General features: G+C 38.8%; 1 protein-coding gene across 4 annotated transcripts in view; it reads right to left on the reverse strand.

Annotated features, from left to right (window-relative positions):
• The window catches only part of SHANK2 (SH3 and multiple ankyrin repeat domains 2), a 248,007-nt gene that overhangs the window by 196,463 nt on the left and 31,771 nt on the right, over positions 1-19,773 (reverse strand). For all 4 annotated transcript variants that reach the window (XM_053945755.1, XM_053945754.1, XM_053945753.1 and 1 more), the window contains one exon: positions 14,395-14,461. In XM_053945755.1, the coding sequence (XP_053801730.1) occupies positions 14,395-14,461 (67 nt within the window). The remainder of the gene's footprint in view (positions 1-14,394; positions 14,462-19,773) is intronic.

Here is a 19,773-nt window from a genome sequence, read left to right on the forward strand (position 1 = left end):
GCCTCACTCCAGGTAACAAAGAAATCCATTAGGGTTATATATGTTTTAAGTCCTTCCAGAAATATATTTGACTATCAGAAAGCCTAAAGGAAAAAAAATCATAAATTTCAGACATTCCAGGTATGATGATAAAAAATGTGTTCCTACACACAGAATTTGTGATGAAAAATTGCTCCAGCAAGAATTTAGTGAGTTCAACTGTATTTCCCTTCATGGATTTTGAGTTAAATGTCCTGTGTTGTAGTGATTCTGCAGCAACAGACACCACTCAGCCATGGGGAACAGATGCCCAGGACAGAGAGAACAGGGCTGGGCCCTTCTTTATGAAAAGTAACCAAGACATTTTTAATGTTCATATAATCCAGACCAAAACCACCATGGGGCCTTTTGGAAGATTTCCACAGAGATCTCCAAATTTCCCCAGGAAGCCCAAGCACATCCCTATGAAATGTTATCTATAATTTGGTCCTTCAGGTGATGCTTTCACTACAGAGTTATAATAAATATTCCACAGACTGGAGGTATTTCCTTGCCAAAAATTACCCCTAAATTTCAGATCAACTGAAAGCCTAAAAAATTGTGTAAAATAAGCTATTTTTTATGTCACTGGCATATTGTAAATGCATCCTTAAAAATAAACTGATTCTTCATTTAGGTTGAATAATTAAAAATCTCCTCTGCTTCAATTGCTGACCCAAGATACAAAGCAGTGGTATCCCAGAAATAAAGGAAATTAAATATGTACCCAATTATTTTGCAAATACTTCAGAACTCTCTTCTCATTTCAACTAAAATGACCTTATCCCAAATTTTATGCAGTAAAAGAGAAAAACTTGAGCATCAGTAGACAGAGATCTGACTTTGATTTCAAGCTTCATGTGGACCACTGCTAATTACACTGATTTTTTTCAACATGTCTGCAGGGAAAACAAAACAACACAAAAAGGTAGCCCTAATGGCTTTATTTTATACACATGTAAGTCTTGACTCTGTGTGTTCAGTTTTATGTGATTAAAAGATATTCAGCTTTGCAGAAAATATTCTTTATCTAATGAGAAAAGATTGATCTGGATTTGATAACTTAAAAAGCCACCCATTCCCATTTTGCCACATCAGGAGTTAGTAACCCTAAAATGTTATTTAACACCATACCAAAGCTATTTGAAAAGGACATCCAGCAGAGGTGACCTTGCATTTCTCAAAGTCAAATTTAAGGAGTACTGACCAAAAAAAAAAAAACAAAAAAAAAAAAAAAAAAAAAAAAAAAACAAAAAAAAAAAAAAAAAAAAAAAAAAAAAAAAAAACCAGAAAAAGAAAAAAACCAAACCACTACCCCCCCCACCCCGAAAAAAAAAGTCTTGCTAGAATTCTGAGATTTCTTTACCATGATATGATGGCCTGACCTTCCCTTATTGCCTGGGAGGAATTCAACCAGAATGGCAAATTTAATTCTCCCCATTATGTATTTTAATGACTCATTGTTTTCCTATTTCTTTCTAGTTCCTGCAAAGCTTAATGGACTTGAGCATGATTATTAAAATGCCACAAATAAAAAAGAACTTTTAAAACCTTGAAGTATTAAAAAAAAAAAAAAAAAAAACACAACAAAAAGGGGAGATGCAGTAAAGGACATTCTAAAATTGGAGCCCATTTTGTTGGGGATGGGAGCAAAGTGTCTGAGCCATATGCTGGTGTAACACAGGCAAACTGGATACAAAGCTTATGTCATTGCAGCTTGCTCCTTCAGAAAGCAGCTATGGCAGAAATAATCCCCAAATTTTACATTTCAATTTACATGCAGCTCCAGATCAGCACCAACATTTGGATATCAGAAGTCCATTAGAGTTCATCTTCCTGGGTCAAGAACATGCTGTTACCAAATACTAAATATAAATAAATGGGTTTTAAACAACTCCTTACACCCAGTTTACTCTTTTTTTTCCACTTGGACAGAAGACCATAAGAGAAGCAGATTTTTTAAATCTGCACAGTTATCTTTCAGATGGCATAGGACACAGTCCAGCAGCTGCCAGGAAAAAAAAAAAAAGAAAAGATTTTGTGTTTTTTCTTCTCCAAGAGGAAACCCAAACACACCCTAAGATAAGGCCCTAGCCTAAATCCGCAATAATTTCAGTGGCTTTTATCCAGATTTACACTTCTTTACTGCAAAACTCAATTTGTCACTTGCATAACAGAGTTTAAACACCAGAAAAACTCCCCTTGTCATTTGAACTTTTTCCCTCCCCAGCTGGCACAGAACAAACTACAACTGCTGATTTGGACACAGCCATGGGTGGACAAAACCACAAACTGTATTTGGATAATCCCACAGTGGGTTTTTCTTTTTCAGAAATAAGAAAATAAAAGTAAAACAACAAACAAATCCCAAATTTTGTTAAGTCTACGACGTGACTAAAAATTTCTTCCCAAGGACTATTCCCTCCAAATCTCTGGACATGCCAAAAATTATGTTTAACTGCTTAAAATTTCTGCCAGCACATAACTTTGAAATATACTTTGTAAGATAAGAGCCTGCACTCCACAGAAGGATGAGAAGCAGTATTAGTCCACAGGGATTTCAACTCAACTAGATCTTCTCTTACTTAAACGAAAAATGCAACAAAAAAATCCTTCAGTCCAGGCATGTGGAGAGAGAGCTCCACCAGCTTTGAAGGTAGAGTGGCTTCAAGCTTCAGTTTTTGTCAGGAAAGATGATGAAAGGGAAAACCTTCCCCATCCCATCATCATGAGAAAATTTCTGTCCTCCCACTATGCACAGACAAAGCAGTATGAAGCCCCTCCTTCCACCTCGCCCCCCACAAAAACCTGACAAAGAGGAAAGCACGGTTCTGCGTTAAAAACCTAAAGCATGTTCTATATGAGCAATCTAGCTAATGAAACTTGCTTTCCTTTAGTTGAAATAGACAATATCAGATTAGTTCCTTTTTTTTTTTTTTGTCTCTTTTGGTTAACTTCATATGTAAGAATGGTCCTCTGTTGCTGATGAAGATGTCTGAATAAACACTGCTATCCCTAATGGATCAAAAAATCAAAAATACTCTGTCATAAGCACAGAGTGAAAGGAATAAAGTCACCAGACTCTTGGGATCACTTTTAACTACTTTTAATTCCTAAACTCCAATCTCAATGTCACAGACCTTGCAAAATGTGGAAGTTCCTGGATCCAATCAATGAAGTGTTCGCAAAAGAAAGAGTTTTAGCTTTGGATCAGTCAAGCTCTGAAAAGGTGGCAAAGATTACCCTGCACAGGGCTGGAATTCAGCCTTGCTCTCTTTTAGGATGGGGGAATGATATTCCTTATCCCTATTATCTTAGAGTTTTGTACAGAATTGCTTGAGGGAAGCAAAAATCAAAATATGCAGAAATCATTGCAGCTTCCTCAGATGCAAGAAAGGGCTGCATCTCACAGAGGAACAGAAGCTGGACAGCCCAGCAAAGAACTGGGAGAGCACAGAGGTACAATACAGAACAGAGCTGGCACTGACAGAAGTGAAAGAAAAATGAGGGAAGGTGACAAGAAAAGAAAGAAAAAGGAAAGAAAACACAATTAAATGGCAAAGTGATCTAAAACAGGCAAGATGCAACCAGCTGAAAAAATGATAATATCTTTATTTGGGGTGAAATTAGTAGTTAGACAAATCCGATACAGGATTTGAGTGTGAGGTGCTGAATAAAAGGCTCTGGATGCTACAGCTGATCACAGACTGATCGTAGTTTGCTGGGGCAGACCAATGACCTCATTCTAAGCATTCCTGAAGCCACACTGATGCTGTCAGGCTACACCAACAACCTCCTTGCTGTGAAGTTTTCAGAATTAAACACAGTCTAAAACTAAGCTCAGGGGTTCCAGGCCATGGCCTCACAGGTGCTGCCTCTGAGCATGTGTAAAAACTTCTCGTATTGCCCTCAAAGCTTTTCTTGGTCCCAGCTCAATGAACTTTTTCTTGCCTTTTTGCTACACTGCAGGTCATCGCAAGTGGTTCTTTGCTGGTTTTTTGGGTTTGCACCCCAGGAAAATCAACTGTGCCATGGAGCAGGAGCGCAGTGCTTGCCCCTGCAGCCAGGTTAGTGCCAGAATCCCTGGCACTAACACAAAGGACCAGAGCATCTCCTTTCCTCCCTCCAAGATCCCTACCTCCTACTTATATTTAAGACAGGGAATCCCCTGGCAGGGTTTAAGCACAACCCCTTTGAGTAGATCAGGGAGAAAGAGGCATCAGGCTCCTCAGCATGTCACATTCTTCAGGTAACTGCTTTAATACTGAATGCTAAATAAAATTGCCCTGGAACAGTTGTGGATAAGGGGGGATGTTTCTGAGCCACCAGTACTTGAGAATCCTTTATTCAAAGGCTTTTTTTATGGAATTATCTGGAAATAGTCAATTGACTGCTAAAATATAGCTAACAAAATGTACCATTCCACTTGTTATTTTATTTGTTTTTACATGCATCATTTCCTGCCTTTAATTTTAATTCCATGCCCTCTAAGAAATGCAATCTCACAGACACATCTTCCCCTTTATTTTCCTGTAATAATATCATAGCAGTTTTCTCTAGCTATTTACAATTTCTTCGTTCCCTTCACAGCTTTTCCAAGCCATGGAATGAAGAATTATATAAAAATAGGCCACAAGAAACCAGACACACTTGATCTGCACAGCAAAAATAGAGCTCTTTAGCACCTGGCATTCTCAAGAGTGGTAATGAAGCTGGCAATATAAGCCAGGCTTTGACCCAAAATAAAAATCTTAGCCCTCACAAGAAGGATAAATCTCAACTAACACAAGAATTCTTTTGGTTTCTTGCAAGGTATGACCCCAGACATCTGGACAAGCAGAAGAATTGGGCTTCGCATAGGTGGGAAATGCAGGAAGAGGACAAGCAGCACACATAAAAACATCAATTTTAGCCTGTCATAATCCCTGAGGGCAAATTACAAATACACCATGGTGCCTGCAATCCCAGGAGTGCTCATGGCTGAGGGGAAAGCAAAAAGAAAGGAAAGGGACTCAAAGGACAAACAAACAAGCCTTCACTTGTGAGGTTTTTTCCAGGAGCAACAAATAAATTCTTCAGGATAAATAACTGGTCTGTGTTGAATTACAGATTTGATGAGGCACATTTAAAACTGAAAACGCATCACAGAGTTTATGTTAAATTTTGCTACCTCAGATGTTCCAAAGAGATGTAAGAGATGTAAGAGGCTGTTTCCCAAGATGAAAATGGTATAATGTGAAGGATTATGCAGAGAGAATGGAAACTTATCAAGTAATGGGGCTTTTGGTAAGAGAACACATAGGAGGAGGAACAAAATCTGGACTTCTGGAGTCAGCAGAAGTATATAACAGAAACCAGAGATACCTCTACTTATACTCAGATAATACCATCTTAATGTTATAAATCTTCAATTCAATAAATCTTTTGTTGTTTTCATTCGGCAGGGATTTCACCCAATTAGAGCCACTTGGCTGGATAATATTTACTTTACAGCTTTTTCTGAATCAAGGTGGTATCATAATTCTGTCTTGTATGAACAATTCTGAACAATTACTTCAGCAACACCACCTAGAAAATGGAAGAGAAAATGGGCTTTTGGCTTCAATATCTGAAATTATCAAGATGCACAGAATGAAAAAGTTAAAAAAAAAAAAATCAAAGCAGAATGGAGATTTGCTAAGGGAACAACCTTGTTGGACACCACAAGGTCTCCCAGGCCATGCAGGGCATCCAACAATAAAATAAAATGGGAGAAATAAAAACCTCCAAACACCAGCTCGTTAATGACATAAAAGGTTCACGTAGCATCATTAGGTTTGGATTTCCTGGAATTGCTGTCCAAGATCCTAAGCAGACCTGATTTAAATACTCAAAGTGTTTACTCTGAAAATGTCTTCCACAGTGTGACAAGACCTTGACTGCAAAAGCTGCAACTTACCCTGAACTCCACAGGAAAGACTCAGCTGAGTCTTCAGAGCCAGCCCAGGAGATTGAGATATAAATGTAGTGACAGCACCAGTGTGAAATATTGTGAGCAGTGTGAAATACAGTGTGAAATGTTACACTCACTACAAAGCCCTGTGCTCCAAAGCCTGTCCCTTTATCAAGCCTCATCTACAATTTGACAACAAACAGGTTTCTGGGATGATACTTTTTCCTTTTAAAGAGGCTGAATATTACCAGATCAATTTTCACAAAGTTATGACAGTGGTACCTTGTTATTAAAGTCAGAGTATTTATAAGGCATTAAAACAAATTTCTCCAGTGAAGCTTCACTTCTTAAATTGTCAAACCATTGTATATTGAACAGAAAACATAACATCAACTTCATTTCTATAAATAATGGAGTTTGACTGAAAAGTGGTATGCTGAGCTGCAAAAAATTATGTCAATACAAATTCAGCACAATAGAAAGAGGAATTGCAAGTAAGGGAGTCAATGTAAATAAATGCAAACAGAGATTAGCAATTATATAGTCCAATATTAGCAATTGAATAGTCCAACTTAACCCTTTTCAAGTTTATTTGAACCAATCTAAAAGTGAGATAATAGCCTTGAAATCATGCAAATATTTAGTTTTATAGGAAGGTTTTTTTTAAAATACAAATACTTGTTTCATACAATTGGAAAAATTAATAAAATTACATCTATATTTGGAAGGCTTTCCTCATCCAGATGCATTTTTTCCATGGATGTTCCTCCCTTCCCTAAATGGGAGTTATATTGAACCTAATTCTTATCCATAAAGCAATGATGGCACATAAAAATCCATATACTCACAAGTTACAAACCCAATCCTGTGCCATCAGTCTTAACTTTGTGGTCCTACTTTTAGCCTAATTACAGAAAGGAAATTATTGGGTGCATAAAGAAGTTTGTGATGAAGTGCTCAGCATAAGGACCTACATTACACTCAACATTCATGGGGTTTTATTTTCCCTTCTCTTCCCTTTTTTCTTTTGCGGTTTTGGGGGCAGCTTTTAGGGTATTTGGTGAGGGGTCTGTTTGCTAGGTTTTTTTAATTCATCTCTGCATTTACTTTGGGAAGTATAGGAATTTTCTTCAGGAATCATTCCTGACTATTTTTAACAATCTCTGTTTTCCCTTTTTTTTTTTTTAATCTAGCATTTATTTCACGTGCTTTCATCTCTTTTTCCTGTGTTCTCACCATTGTACACGGAAGGAATAGAGAGCCCTGGGAGCCTCCACACATCTCTTTCCCCACTTGTCGTACCTCTATTTTTGACCTGGCTCCACTGTTAGAAATCCAGCGTGGCATTTGACACCATCTTAGAGAGCTCTTGAGGCTCATGTGGAAAAAAGGATTTAAAGAAAACACATTAACTTTTGAGGAATAACAAAACTCTCTGGGAGGCTCTTCAAACAGTTTTCCTTCTATAGCATCCTTTACTGGGCAGCTTGATATCTCAGAGCTGCATTGACACATCCCTTATCTCAGCAACCGCTGGTTTCCTAATATCCTAATATTGGTGTGGCCATCTAAACCCTCCAGTTTTGTTACACTGAGACCTAGATATCTGTGTATACATCTATATATATATATATATAGATAGATATAATAGCATGATTGAAATGCACAGATCACATACTTCCAATGGTCACAGCCCCTTAAAAAAGGCACAATTACAGCAAATTTAGGGATACTGATTTTAGTGGAGCCTGAGAAAAGCTGGCAGAGCATGCCTCAGATAATGCTGATCAAACTGCAGTAGAAATAAACCCCACCATAAATGTGGTGGTTTCCTATATCTCATTTAAACCTCAGCATTTTTCTTTTCCAATATTTCAGCTCTGAGTTGCTCAGGAAAGAAGATGTGGCACTGACAGTGCACAGTTGAGGAGTCTCAGCCACACTCAGGGTCTAGCTGCAGCAGCCAGAGTGATTTCAGAAATAACATATGTCTATTCAAAGAAGGCGTGATCAACCCCAGAACAACAAAAGTATCCAGCCCCATCAGATCACAAGACCAGTTTTCCAAATCCCATTTACAGTATTGCAGGTCTTTAACAAGGCAAAATGTTTTTCCTGGTTCTAATCCAGTTCAAACAGGAGTTAGTTAATATAAAAGCTGTAATTGCACCGTGAGAAGGTCAAACAGCATGATCACATAAACCTCTTTCTGTTTTGCCATCTATGACCTATAAAACCAAAACAGAGGTGACTGAACAAACTTCAGGTCAGAGATAAACTCAAAAGTACTATTTTCTTTTTACATCCCCTCAGCCAAATGCAACTCCTTAACTAATTCTAGCTTCCCTTGTGTCCCAAAGACATCCTGGTGTAGGATCAGGAACCAGGCTGAATCAGAAAGCAGATTCCTGAGGATGGGTCATCTGCTGACCATTTCCAGTGCCTCCAAGGGGAGCTACTGGGGACAGAAGGATCCAGCTGCCAGGCTGAACAGCACTGGGAGTTTTACTCACAGTGAGTAACTGAAAATCATGATTGGAAGTTCCAGTTTGGCTGAAATATTAGTTCAGAATTGCAGCATTTGAGGGATTTGGGGTATTTGCACTGCTGTCTGCTCCCAACTTGACCCTTGGCCTGCATAGTGAGCTCAATAGCATTACCCTTCTATGGACTCCACCAGAATTTTGAGGACAGTACAGCCCACTAAATTAGATTTTGTAAAGCAAGAAATTAACCTTATTCATTTCATAACCTGTTTGATATACAAAAATACATTCCATTTTTGTCCCCATCTGAGCCACTGTCCCTGGCATCCTCAAATCACTTTTTCTACTTGTGTTTTATGGTTTTATTTCTTTTTTGAATTCCATGATGTGCACTAGTTCTGTACATGACCTCTGATTTTATTTCCCTGTACAGTCCCTTAGTGGAGTCAAGACAGTGAAAACTATTTTTAAAAAACCACCAAAGGCAAAATAGCCACTACTAGTGAAAGGATTGTGTCTTAGAGCAGCCAAACCCCTTGAAGGGCTTGGGAAAGGTTTCTGACCCAGCTCAGAGGAAACAGCTCTGATGACAGGAATGCTGCTGAAAGCAGCACATTCCAGCTGCTGGATACAATGCTGCCAGCCTGGAAGGTGCAGAGAAGTTGAGAGACATTTCTGCTGAGCAGAAGCCAGTGGACTGGCAGCTGGCTGGAAGCCAGATTTGGGGGAGGCAGGAGCTACAGGCCCTGGAAATGCTTCCAGCCATTTGGATCTGGGTGTAAAGATTGGGGCAAGGCTCAAACACAGAGCAATTCCCCCTCTTCCTTTCCCCTGCCACCCCTCCTAGGCATCTCCAGGGGACGTGCCAGCATGACCTGCAGCCACTGCTCAGCCCAGAATTCTGCCCGAGACCAAAACTAGCTCAAGGGCACTGGAAGCAGCCCAGGATCCCTCCAGTGGGTTATTTTTGGCTCAAGTGCCAGGCTCTTCTGGTTCAGTCTGTAAAATAAAGCCTAGGAGGAGTAGCTGTGGCAGTCGTTGCCTACCTGGCAGGTGGCAAGGACACGGTACAGGCTGGTCTCCAAAAGCAGGCCAGAGTTTTCTGCAATCAGCTGTCCTTAAAGCAGAACTTACACATGGCACCAGCTCTCTCCTCGCCTTCCTGCTCAGAATTTCAAGTAAGCCTCAAAAATGGCCACGGAGCACAGAATTTGCATGCCTCAGCCTGACGTCCTTGCTATATGCACAGAATACACCCAAGTTCAAAGGCCAAGAGCAACCAGCTTCTGAAAATGAAGTTTAAATTTTGAAATAAAGCAAATTACTGTTGGTTTTGCACCAATGCACACAAAGAAATAACTAACTTGTGATCAAAGGGAAAAGAGAAAGCATGGTAAGTTTTTCAAGCTCTGCCCTGCATTTCAGTATGTAATTACATTAACACACAATCCCCAGTTTTCCAATTTGTTTGCTGCCACATAGCAAGACTGAGTACGAGAAATTCTATTTCTTACAACCATTCAGAGGAAAACAGAGAAATAATAGCGACAGATTTATTTCATACCAACCAATATTTGTTTGGTTGTAACCCAGCCTAAACATCATTAATGCAAAGGGGTGTTTTTCTATGAACACAGAAATTAATTATTCGTTTAGCACAGATATTTGAAAGAAATTGCAAAAGGAACACAGGATTATGATATTCTACCACACAGTATGCATTTAAAACATGGGAAATTCACACCTCAGTGGTTTTGCCATCCAGACTACACAGATATCATTCCTTTTCCACATTAAATGCTCACTAACATTTGAAACAGGTAATGTTACTCCCAAATGACAACTGCACAGGACTACAATAGATGTTTCTGTCCCTTTTGCTTCTATTAAATAACAAGTGATAAAAATAGAACAAGTCACTGCACACTGCCAACAGTTTTGTAGATTTTCCTTTTGCTTTGCTGCCTTTTCCTCTTTCTGCTGTTATCTGTCTCAATCTGATTTCCCCCAGCTTGAGGAGTATTCTGCAGGCATTTGATTGATGAAAATCAAAATTACTGAACCATTCCCCAAACCCAAATAAATAAGTAAACAAACAGAATATTCCTTGGGTCGGCCAGCATTTAATAGCAACACTTGCAGCTGAAAAACCATGACTGCTGACCTCAATCACTCTCATCTAATTAAAGAAAATGAGTTAGAAAAGCAATTCTACCACAAACCAGCTAACATCCTCATAGTCTGAAATACCTGTTCTGCTTATTCTACAGTAAAATACACGTTCCTTATGTTTACAGTCACAATGCCAGTTAAAAAAACCCACATTTTTACTCATACTCAAAAAATGTTTAATTTCAAAGCAATTTCTCTATGTGGAATACATCTACAGACTGTATTAGCAGATTTTCAAAATTATCAAAATAAAAACACCCATGTGCAGGCACAGACAAACCATCACACACACACACATCTCTCTGCATAATTATAGAGGAATACAGGAACTCTGACTTGAAGCCTAGCAACAGTATCCAAGTATTAGTTAGTCTGCTAATCAACTACCAAAAACTCACACGCCAGCTCATTTTCCTAAAGCAAACAAAAACCAAAGAGTCCTATCACTCCTGGCTCCAGAGCTGCTGAAGGACAAGATGCACAATAGAAAACAAACCTTGTTCACTTGAAGAAGAACAACCCATGTCATTTAGTCCATCTGAAAACTCATCCCATCACAAAGAACCAAGGCAAAAGAGAGATTTAAAAATAGGTTATCCCAGTCAAAGGATTATCAGCTTGCAACATACTTAATATCTGCATATCTGTATCTAATGAAAGCTTCAAAATTCTTACATATATGATTGGGTTTTGTACCTCCATCCTATAGAAGTCATAGTAAATTCTGTACAGCAAATGCTTCCTAAATCTGCTGTGCTCATTTACTCACAGACAGCTGCAGGCTGGATGAATACAATCAGGGATTAACTTTTCTATTCATCACATCTTTTAATCCATTACTTTCTCTTAGTTTGCAATAAATAAATGCATAAATTTGAATAAATTATAACTTTGTTATGGCTAGTTAAAAGAAAAAAGAAGTTTAAAAGGGACACTATTACTATTATTACATGTTTTTAAAGGTGTGCAACTGCAATATTTTTAAAGGTGTGCAACATCAGGGGTATGTGTAAGGTCTTCCTCAAAGCAGAAAAGAAGATGCAACAATAGTCACTGAGCTAGGCTACACTTCTGGGTCCCAAAGACTTCCACAATAACCAATAATTAAAATAAGCTACTCTGGTGCTGTTATCATTCCTCAAAAAAACTAATCTGGGGGCATGATGAATTGAAATAATCTGGGAAGACACACTAAGCATTTCATACTGCTTGTAAAACGAGTTTCTAAGTACCTTATGGTAATAGGGTTTCTTGCTTTATGAAAAATACTATTGTAATTTGTTTCAAATAGGATTACTTTTTAAATGATACAGCAATTTCCATTCACCTTTCAAACGTCTGCCATGAAAACAAAAGGGATTCCCTCATAAAAAACTTAAATACAATGAAATCTGGATCTTGTTTTTAATCCTTTATGGGAATAATATTTTCCTGTCCTTGGATTCCTTTATCTTTGCTGTTTGATACAGTCTTACAGAACAGCCTCATCCCAGTCTGGAGTAAGAACTTTACTGGAAGAATCAGCCAGGGGGGTTTTATTGGACTAAAGCCACAGGAATCCCTTGCAAGGGTTTTTCTTTATAGGCTTGTTCACATTACTCCATGGGACATTATTCTCACCTTTTTTGGCTCTAAAATAAATATTTTTTGTATTTTTCTTCTCTTTTCAGAACAGCTGGATGATTAATATTACATGACTATTATTGCAAAGAAGCTTATTTTATATATGCCTAATTTTCACATCTATCTGATGTAAGTGCTTTACAATTAAATTAAAAGAAGGAAGAACAATCTTGGTGGGATTTAATCTGTAGGACAAAGATTTAGTGGCTCTGCTGTAAATCAGAATTTTCTGCTTCTAAAGTAGAGTCTAAAATAATTACAAGGTGCAAAGAGATTGTGATTATTAAATTAAGTTAAAATAATAACAAGTTTTAATGAACTGGTTCGGTATCAAAATTCAGAATCTAACCAAAAATACACTTTCTGAGTGATGAGTGATTAAGAGTTTCTCAAGAGACTTGATAGTATGAATTGTCCTCATCTTCCTGAAGATACTTCCCAAGCTCTTCATTATTCCTTCCCCCTCTGCTGCCTCTAAGGAGGTGAATTACTCAGTGATAAATGTTAGAATACATCCAAAATTATGGGAACACAGTGGGTAATCAGACAAGCACAAGAAGCAAAAGCCAACTTGCTGAAGCTGAAATGCTGACATCACTCTGCACATTCATCATCACAGCAGCTCTCAGGTTTTCTGCTCAGGATTTGGTTCTTTGATTTACTCTTCTTTTTTTCTTTCCACTGGGAGACACTCCAAGAATGGACATTTCAACAACTTCATTTTTCATAAGTAATAAAACTTAAAGTACAAATGTCCAGCTCAATTAAATTAGGTGGGACGAAATAACATAATGTAATGTTTACTCTTTAAGACAAATTATTAATTTAAATAGTCATGTTCAATCCACCATCTTGCAAAAATTGCAACTGAATAATGGGAGTACCAATATTTCTATTTTTCAGTGGCAAAAATAGAGGCATCAGAAAAATTTGGAGAATAATCCCATAGAAAGCATTTTCTAAGCATTTTTCTAGAAATCACCAAATCCTACAAGGCAGCAAAAAAAAAAAGCTTTACCCATATATAAATATAAACAACAGTAAGATGCTCAACCTAATAAGAATAACGTGTTCATTTTTAATTCACGTTTTATAGATTATTAGTAAATACAGAAGGATGAAGAATTCTTACATGGAAAGGAGCTATCCTATTATCCCAGGAAAAAAAAAAAAAAACCTTCCAGACTGTCTCTGAACTTTTATGCAGAAGTTATGACTTTGGTGCATTTTGCCCTCAGTTTTCTCAGTGCACACTGCAAGAGCAGAAAGTGCTACAAGAACTCACATTACCACAGAACCTTCAACCATATCCCTGCAGATCATATGCAACAAGGAAGGGAAAGGAAAAGTAGTCCTTAATCCACATCCTTAGTTTTATACTTCATGTGAGCTGGCCTAATTTCCCATATAAATGAAATACTCAAGTCAGAGATTTGCCTTGCTGAGTTAAATCAGCACAGGCACCTACACAGAGCCTCCTGCTGCAAAAGAAATACCTTTTTTTGTTCAACTTCAGGATGTTTCTGTAGAACTTTAATTAACTTGAATTAAAGCATTTTAGCCCATTTTTTAAAACTGCCTTTTATTAGGCATCACATGTTTTAAACTGGCTTTTATTTTAATGGTAAATCTCTCTACTTAAAAAGATCTTTAAAGAGCCTCCAGTTTGTTTTTTTTTTTGTCAGGGGCCCTTAATGCCTGTCACTACCCTTAATCCCTCCAAACTCAGTGAGAGGGAATGCTTTCATGGATATGGGGAGTTGGCTTCTGCCATATATTCATTTAATTATGGAGAAGCATCTTTCTCCATTTTCATCTTTTCATCAATTATTCCTATTTGGGAGCTGCTTTAGGTGAGGGCAAAACAACCTGCAAGAGCCAATTTGGCTCTTCCAGGGAAGTGGATGTGTGGATTTAGTTTATTACAAACTGACTTAGAAAGCACCTACCACTTATCACATTTGCCTTTTCAGAGTATATTTTTGAAAACATTTCAGCTTTTCCCCCATCTGCAATTTTTTTAGAAGAGTTACTTTTCAAACCTCCCTGAAATGTCACCAGCCCTGTAGTTGTATCTCACATAGAATCAGTTTTAACATCTTTGCAAAATCCTGGCACAAACAAGCACAACTTATTTTCAGAGTCTGTAAATATTTTGCTTACCAATATCAGCTTCCCTGTGATTCTTGATGTATTCAGCAAGCTCAAAATTTCCCGCTATTATAGCCACCTAAAGGGTTGTAAAATAGGCACAATTAATAGGTTGTCATCACTTGCTAAGAAGGAAAACACGCTATATCACTGACAAACATCAGGCAAACATACTTTCATTTCACAAAGTGGAGTGATTCTGGGATTCTGTTACTTTCCTTCTGCAATACATATCTGAAACAGCAATACAACACTGAAACAGCAAGAAATGAGATCTTAATCTGTTTGTAAGAGCACTGCCAGTCCCCCAGCTGCCCATTTCCCAGGAATGCTGGGATGGTGGCTGTCTCAGGTGGCTGCTACTCTTTACATGGTGGCAGCCCAAGGCAGCAGTTAAGCACAGCATCCCCAAAGCTATGGGAGCTGTACTGGTGTGTGGGGAATGCTGCAGGAGAGACACACTGAAGATATTATCTCCCTTTAATTGTTCCTTGACTCACTCCTTACCTGAGCAATAAAAACAGGAGCTGAAATGCAAAGTACATGAGAGGACCAAGAGCTACCAGTATTCATGTACCACTAAGGCACCAAAAATCACACTGAAAAAGAGACTGGTGAAGTTTATGCACATGTATAGAGTTTAAAATGTCTAAATACATCGAGTTCTAAAATAACAATTTTGTTTTTCATTTATTTACTGATTGTCGAACACAGATCTTAATTCTTATTTCAATGGAAGCAATTCAGTTTTGCCGTTGCTGGCTTCTCCCTTTTTCTTCTTCTCCTCTTTTTACCCTGAATATCAAGGAATTGTCTCTTCTGGCCCCATTTTGCAGCTTTGACAGATCCTGTTCTCTAGTGGCACTGTGGCTTTCCTGATGTATGTGGAAGGTATAAGCTGGGCTCACCTTTCTCATACAAACTTCTGCATCTACAGAGTGCAGGTTTAAAAAAAAATTGAAAAATATCTTGCTTTAGGATTATCTTGGATATAGAACTATATCCAAGAGAATCAGACATGAGAAATTATTAAAAACTCAATGTAAATTTCTGAGCTGATGACCAAGAAAAATCACTTGCCGCTTTGTGCCTCTCCACATACGAAGAATGATGCAAAGGAAGACTTAAATGCTGCAATGGTCTTGGGGAGTGTACAAAGTACAGTTAATGTCAGCAATATCTTTGAATGTAACAAGCATAAGATCTTATTTCTGCACTCAGCCTAGGAAACTGAATAGACAATTTTATTTACCAGTAACCAAAACAAACTAATATGGAAATCCCTGAAACTGAAGACTTTACAACCAAGCTGTGGCTGCCCCATCCCTGGCAGTGTCCAAGGCCAGGTTGGATGGGGCTTAGAGTAAGCTGGGATAGTGGAAGGAGTCCCTGCCCATGGCAAGGAGTGGAACTGGATGACTTTAAGGTCCTTCCCAACCCAAGCCATTCTGGGATTCTGTGATGAGAGAGGTTGGACATCAACATTGTCAGTGTTAATGCACTGACACCTCAACACCATCTGAAACCATCCATCTGAAAATTACTATTTTAAACACTGGTAAGCCAACCTTTTTTTCAGAAGCCCTTCCAGAGAGAAACAGTTTCTCATTGTGGATGACACATCAGAATCTGGCCCCCAGCCTCCTCTGTGCAGCCCTGAAGTACAGCTTATGCCTCTCCCTGGAAAACACCACTAGGAAAGCAACAGCAGAGCTGTACAAATCCTCTCTCTTTAACTTCCAATTCTGCAGCCTGGCTGGCTCCAGGTTCATAACAGCAACATTTTTGTGCAGCTCTCAGGTTTTCTCTGGATTGTAAGCAAGTGGTAATACTTCTCTCTGATATTACCCCTAATTAGCAGTAAAATTCCAACAAGGGGGGGAATTCAGCAGTGACAGGCAGCTTGCTAGACAGCAACCATAGTACTCAAATGAAAGAATTTTTGATACTGAGCAGATTTTAAACCTCAAGTATAAACATGCTCTTCAAGTGATAAACACATTTTATTACTTGGAAAAAAAAAATTTAAAAAGGTATTTCCAGATAACTAAGAGACAGCTTGACAGGGAATTGTTCCCATGTTTGCTCCTGAACCAGTAGATTCAGCAAGCTCAAGGAACCATTTTTCTCAATTTAATTCTCTTCAATGCACTAAAAACAGTATGTAAAATACTTACAGCAAAATGAAGAAAAGATATTTTAAGATCTAAGGAAAGCAAGGAAAAGTTAAAAAGTACAAATATTTCTTGGCATAACATCAATGCACTTCACTTGAATTTGATGGGTAAAATGTGTGGGAGAAAGTGAAGTCAGAGCAAAATCGAAAAGACGCAAAATTATACTCATTCAATTTTACAGTTACAAACCACAAAGCACAGCAAACCTTAGCCCCTTTTCCATACCAATGTGTCTTAAATCAAAATTATAGTGAGTTCACATAAAAATATAAATATGAATACGTTCGGACAAGTGAATGATCTTCACAAGATCCAGAGATGGAACCAAATGAAGGTGGTGGAAATTCTCTCCTTGATCAAGTACCTAAATCAGAGACGAACTGAAGTTCTATATTTGTACTAAATTTCTTTGTACTTTAGAAAAAATAGTAATGTAGTGCCTTGGCAGGAAATACTAGAGTTTGATTCTCTCTGTTCTTCATAATTTACATGGTTTTAAATAGCCATAGTTTGCTTTTCAGGATGTTCTGTAGACAAGTGCTAGATATAAAATTAAGAGGTTATGGCAGGAAAGAAGGTTTTGTTTGAGGTTTCTTTTGATCACAAGATATCTTCTCTTGGCACAAACAAAACAAAGCAAAACAAAAAAAAAAATGTAGCACAACCAGCAAAACTGCAGTGAAAGTTTGCTTCCAATTCCAGTAGGAACTGGATTCCAGTCATCAAAATGCATCACGTGTGTGTTTGCAGACATGAATTATCACCATGAAAGGCTGGAGATAGTACTTTACAACTAGAGGCTATCTACTGACTCTGTTATGCTGAAGCTTCAAAAATTGAAGCTTTTCTAAAATTGCATATGCAGCAGTCTTGCCACAATTCAGGTTCTTTCATTCCTGCAGCAAATGTCCTTTCATGTTGTCCTTTTGACATTTATCTCACATCAAAAGTCTGTGTGTCCTCAGTCACATTATTCTGCAAACCTGATAAAACCTGGTTCTGCATCTTGTACAAAATAAAAACATCACTCACACACAATTTGCACTAAAATCTGCTTTGTGTTTTGCCATGTTTTTAAAGGGTGTCTTTACTTTGCATCCAGAATCAGAAAGAGTTCACCTGCAGGGTCCCAGCATGGTGTCAATCAAAGCCCAGGAGAAAAGCCTGACTCTGTAATTCAGTGCTTTTAAACCCAAACTAGGACCTTTGTCTGCTGCAGACATTTGGTTGGGGGCCTTGCCACATTGTACTGTACAGAGAGTAGAAATTATCTTGTTGGGATTTTTTTAATCAGCATTAGAGGCAATTTGATATAAATGATAGTAACCAAAGTGAATCACTTATCAGCTCCCTCCCAAGCTTAATTGACCCCACTAAGGCTTTTAACATGGGTACCTAATTATTACCAAATTACCTTTGATAACACACATGTCTGGCCTGGGTAAGTCTGCCATAGGGAAGCAAGCAGAGAGTAAAGCTAAGCAGGAGGATGGATCTTGGTAGGAGGCAACTAATATAAAATAAAAAGAGAGGATAAAACCATGCTGCTGGACAGTGGTATCTCCTCCTATTCCCACAATAACTGGTCTCCAGCGTGACAAAACTTAATGGAGTGCCCAAAACAGGTCCCAGCTGGGACACCCTGAAGCACAAAGCCATGGGGTAGGACAACTCACTGGAGCAGAAGCAGGAGCTGGCTGTCACTCGTGTGTGTAACAGGGAGCTTGACCAGAAAGGTTGTGTTTACAGAGACATTTCCTGTGCCTGGGGAGAAGCAGAGCAGTCACAGACACCCCAGGTGTCTCACTCGCTGTCTCACAGACAGATGTTTCTTTCAGTGGTCCAGGGCCTCGCTGTTTGCCACGGCAGGCAGTGCCAGATGCTCTCCTGCCAAGCCAAGGGAGGAAGGGAAGGAGTTTAATCGAGGCTTGGCCAGTTGCTACGGGTGGTAACCAAGGGACAGCTCAGCCGAGTGGAAACCTGAATGAATGAAGCAGCTGCAAGGCAGGGACTGGGAGGGAACAGGCAGGAGGTGGGAGCATCCCAGCACTCCTACTCCAGCACTGGGCAAGGAGCAACACCCTCAATACTAGCACCTTCTTAAGTGGGTCTCTTTCTCCTGACAGATCATTCTCAGCCCTGGCTTTCTGATATCCACAGTCAGAAACAATCCCTGTGGATAAAGGCACTGTTTAAGCTGCCTTTCAGGAATAAATTCAGAAATTAAATATTTGAGGCACCAGGTACTGCTTCTTCTGAATCACGTTGCCCAAAGAAACTTAGTTTAAATCACGGCAAATTAAAGTACTTTGTGTAAACAGTGAAACTAGCCAGATGTCCTGTTACAGGTTTCAGTGTGACAGAGTTTCACAGTGTTTTCAGACTCTGCAGCAGACATAAGTAGCACTGACTCACCACCATCTCTCTGTTTAGCCACCTAAATGCAGTTCTAAAGATATCCATTTACTTACATTCAAGTAGTTCCTTTTTTTATTTACATATTTATGTTCCTTTTGGGAAACTAGAAGTTGTATTTACACTTTACCTGGCACTAACCTTTCACAACTGATATTTTCCTGCTCTTGAAATGTATCACAGGTAGAGATTATATTAAATTAGAGCATGATTTTGTAGCCTGTTAACAAATACAATTTTAGAGCTTTATGGGCTAGTCCCTGAAAGGCAAACCCCATGGCTAAATTACATCACCATTCTTGGGAGCAAACTGCTCCACCCAAGGAGAAACAACAGAAAAAAGACAGAAACTGAAGCTGTCCCCTCTCAAATCAAGACAATGAACTTTGACAAACTTTCTTTGTGGGACTGAAGAGAGCCTCTCAGTCCATTTATGTTCCACTCAGTCCAGGTTTCTGCATTTCTGCTGCACATGCTTACATTTGAGAGACCCAAAACTCTGAAATGCAGAGCCTTTGGAGGGAGCAGAGGGAGCTGCAGGGTTGTAGCTGCCATTCAGGGTGAGCACATAAAGCATCACTATTTCCCACCTGCTTTTTCTCCACCTGCTCTTCTCTTCCAGACAATTTCCCTTTCCTGAGGAAAGTGCATTTCATTATTCTTTCCTTCAGGGCTGATGTTTCACCTTTCTCTTGTCTCTGCCAGCCAGCAGTATTTATTGAATGACGGCCTTTCCAGAAAGCTTGGACTGGCAGTAAGTTGAGGCATGGTGCTGTACTTAAAAGGAGGTAACTTCAGC

Source organism: Vidua chalybeata, chromosome 6 (genome assembly GCF_026979565.1).
Source record: "Vidua chalybeata isolate OUT-0048 chromosome 6, bVidCha1 merged haplotype, whole genome shotgun sequence".
NCBI classification, from domain to species: domain Eukaryota; kingdom Metazoa; phylum Chordata; class Aves; order Passeriformes; family Viduidae; genus Vidua; species Vidua chalybeata.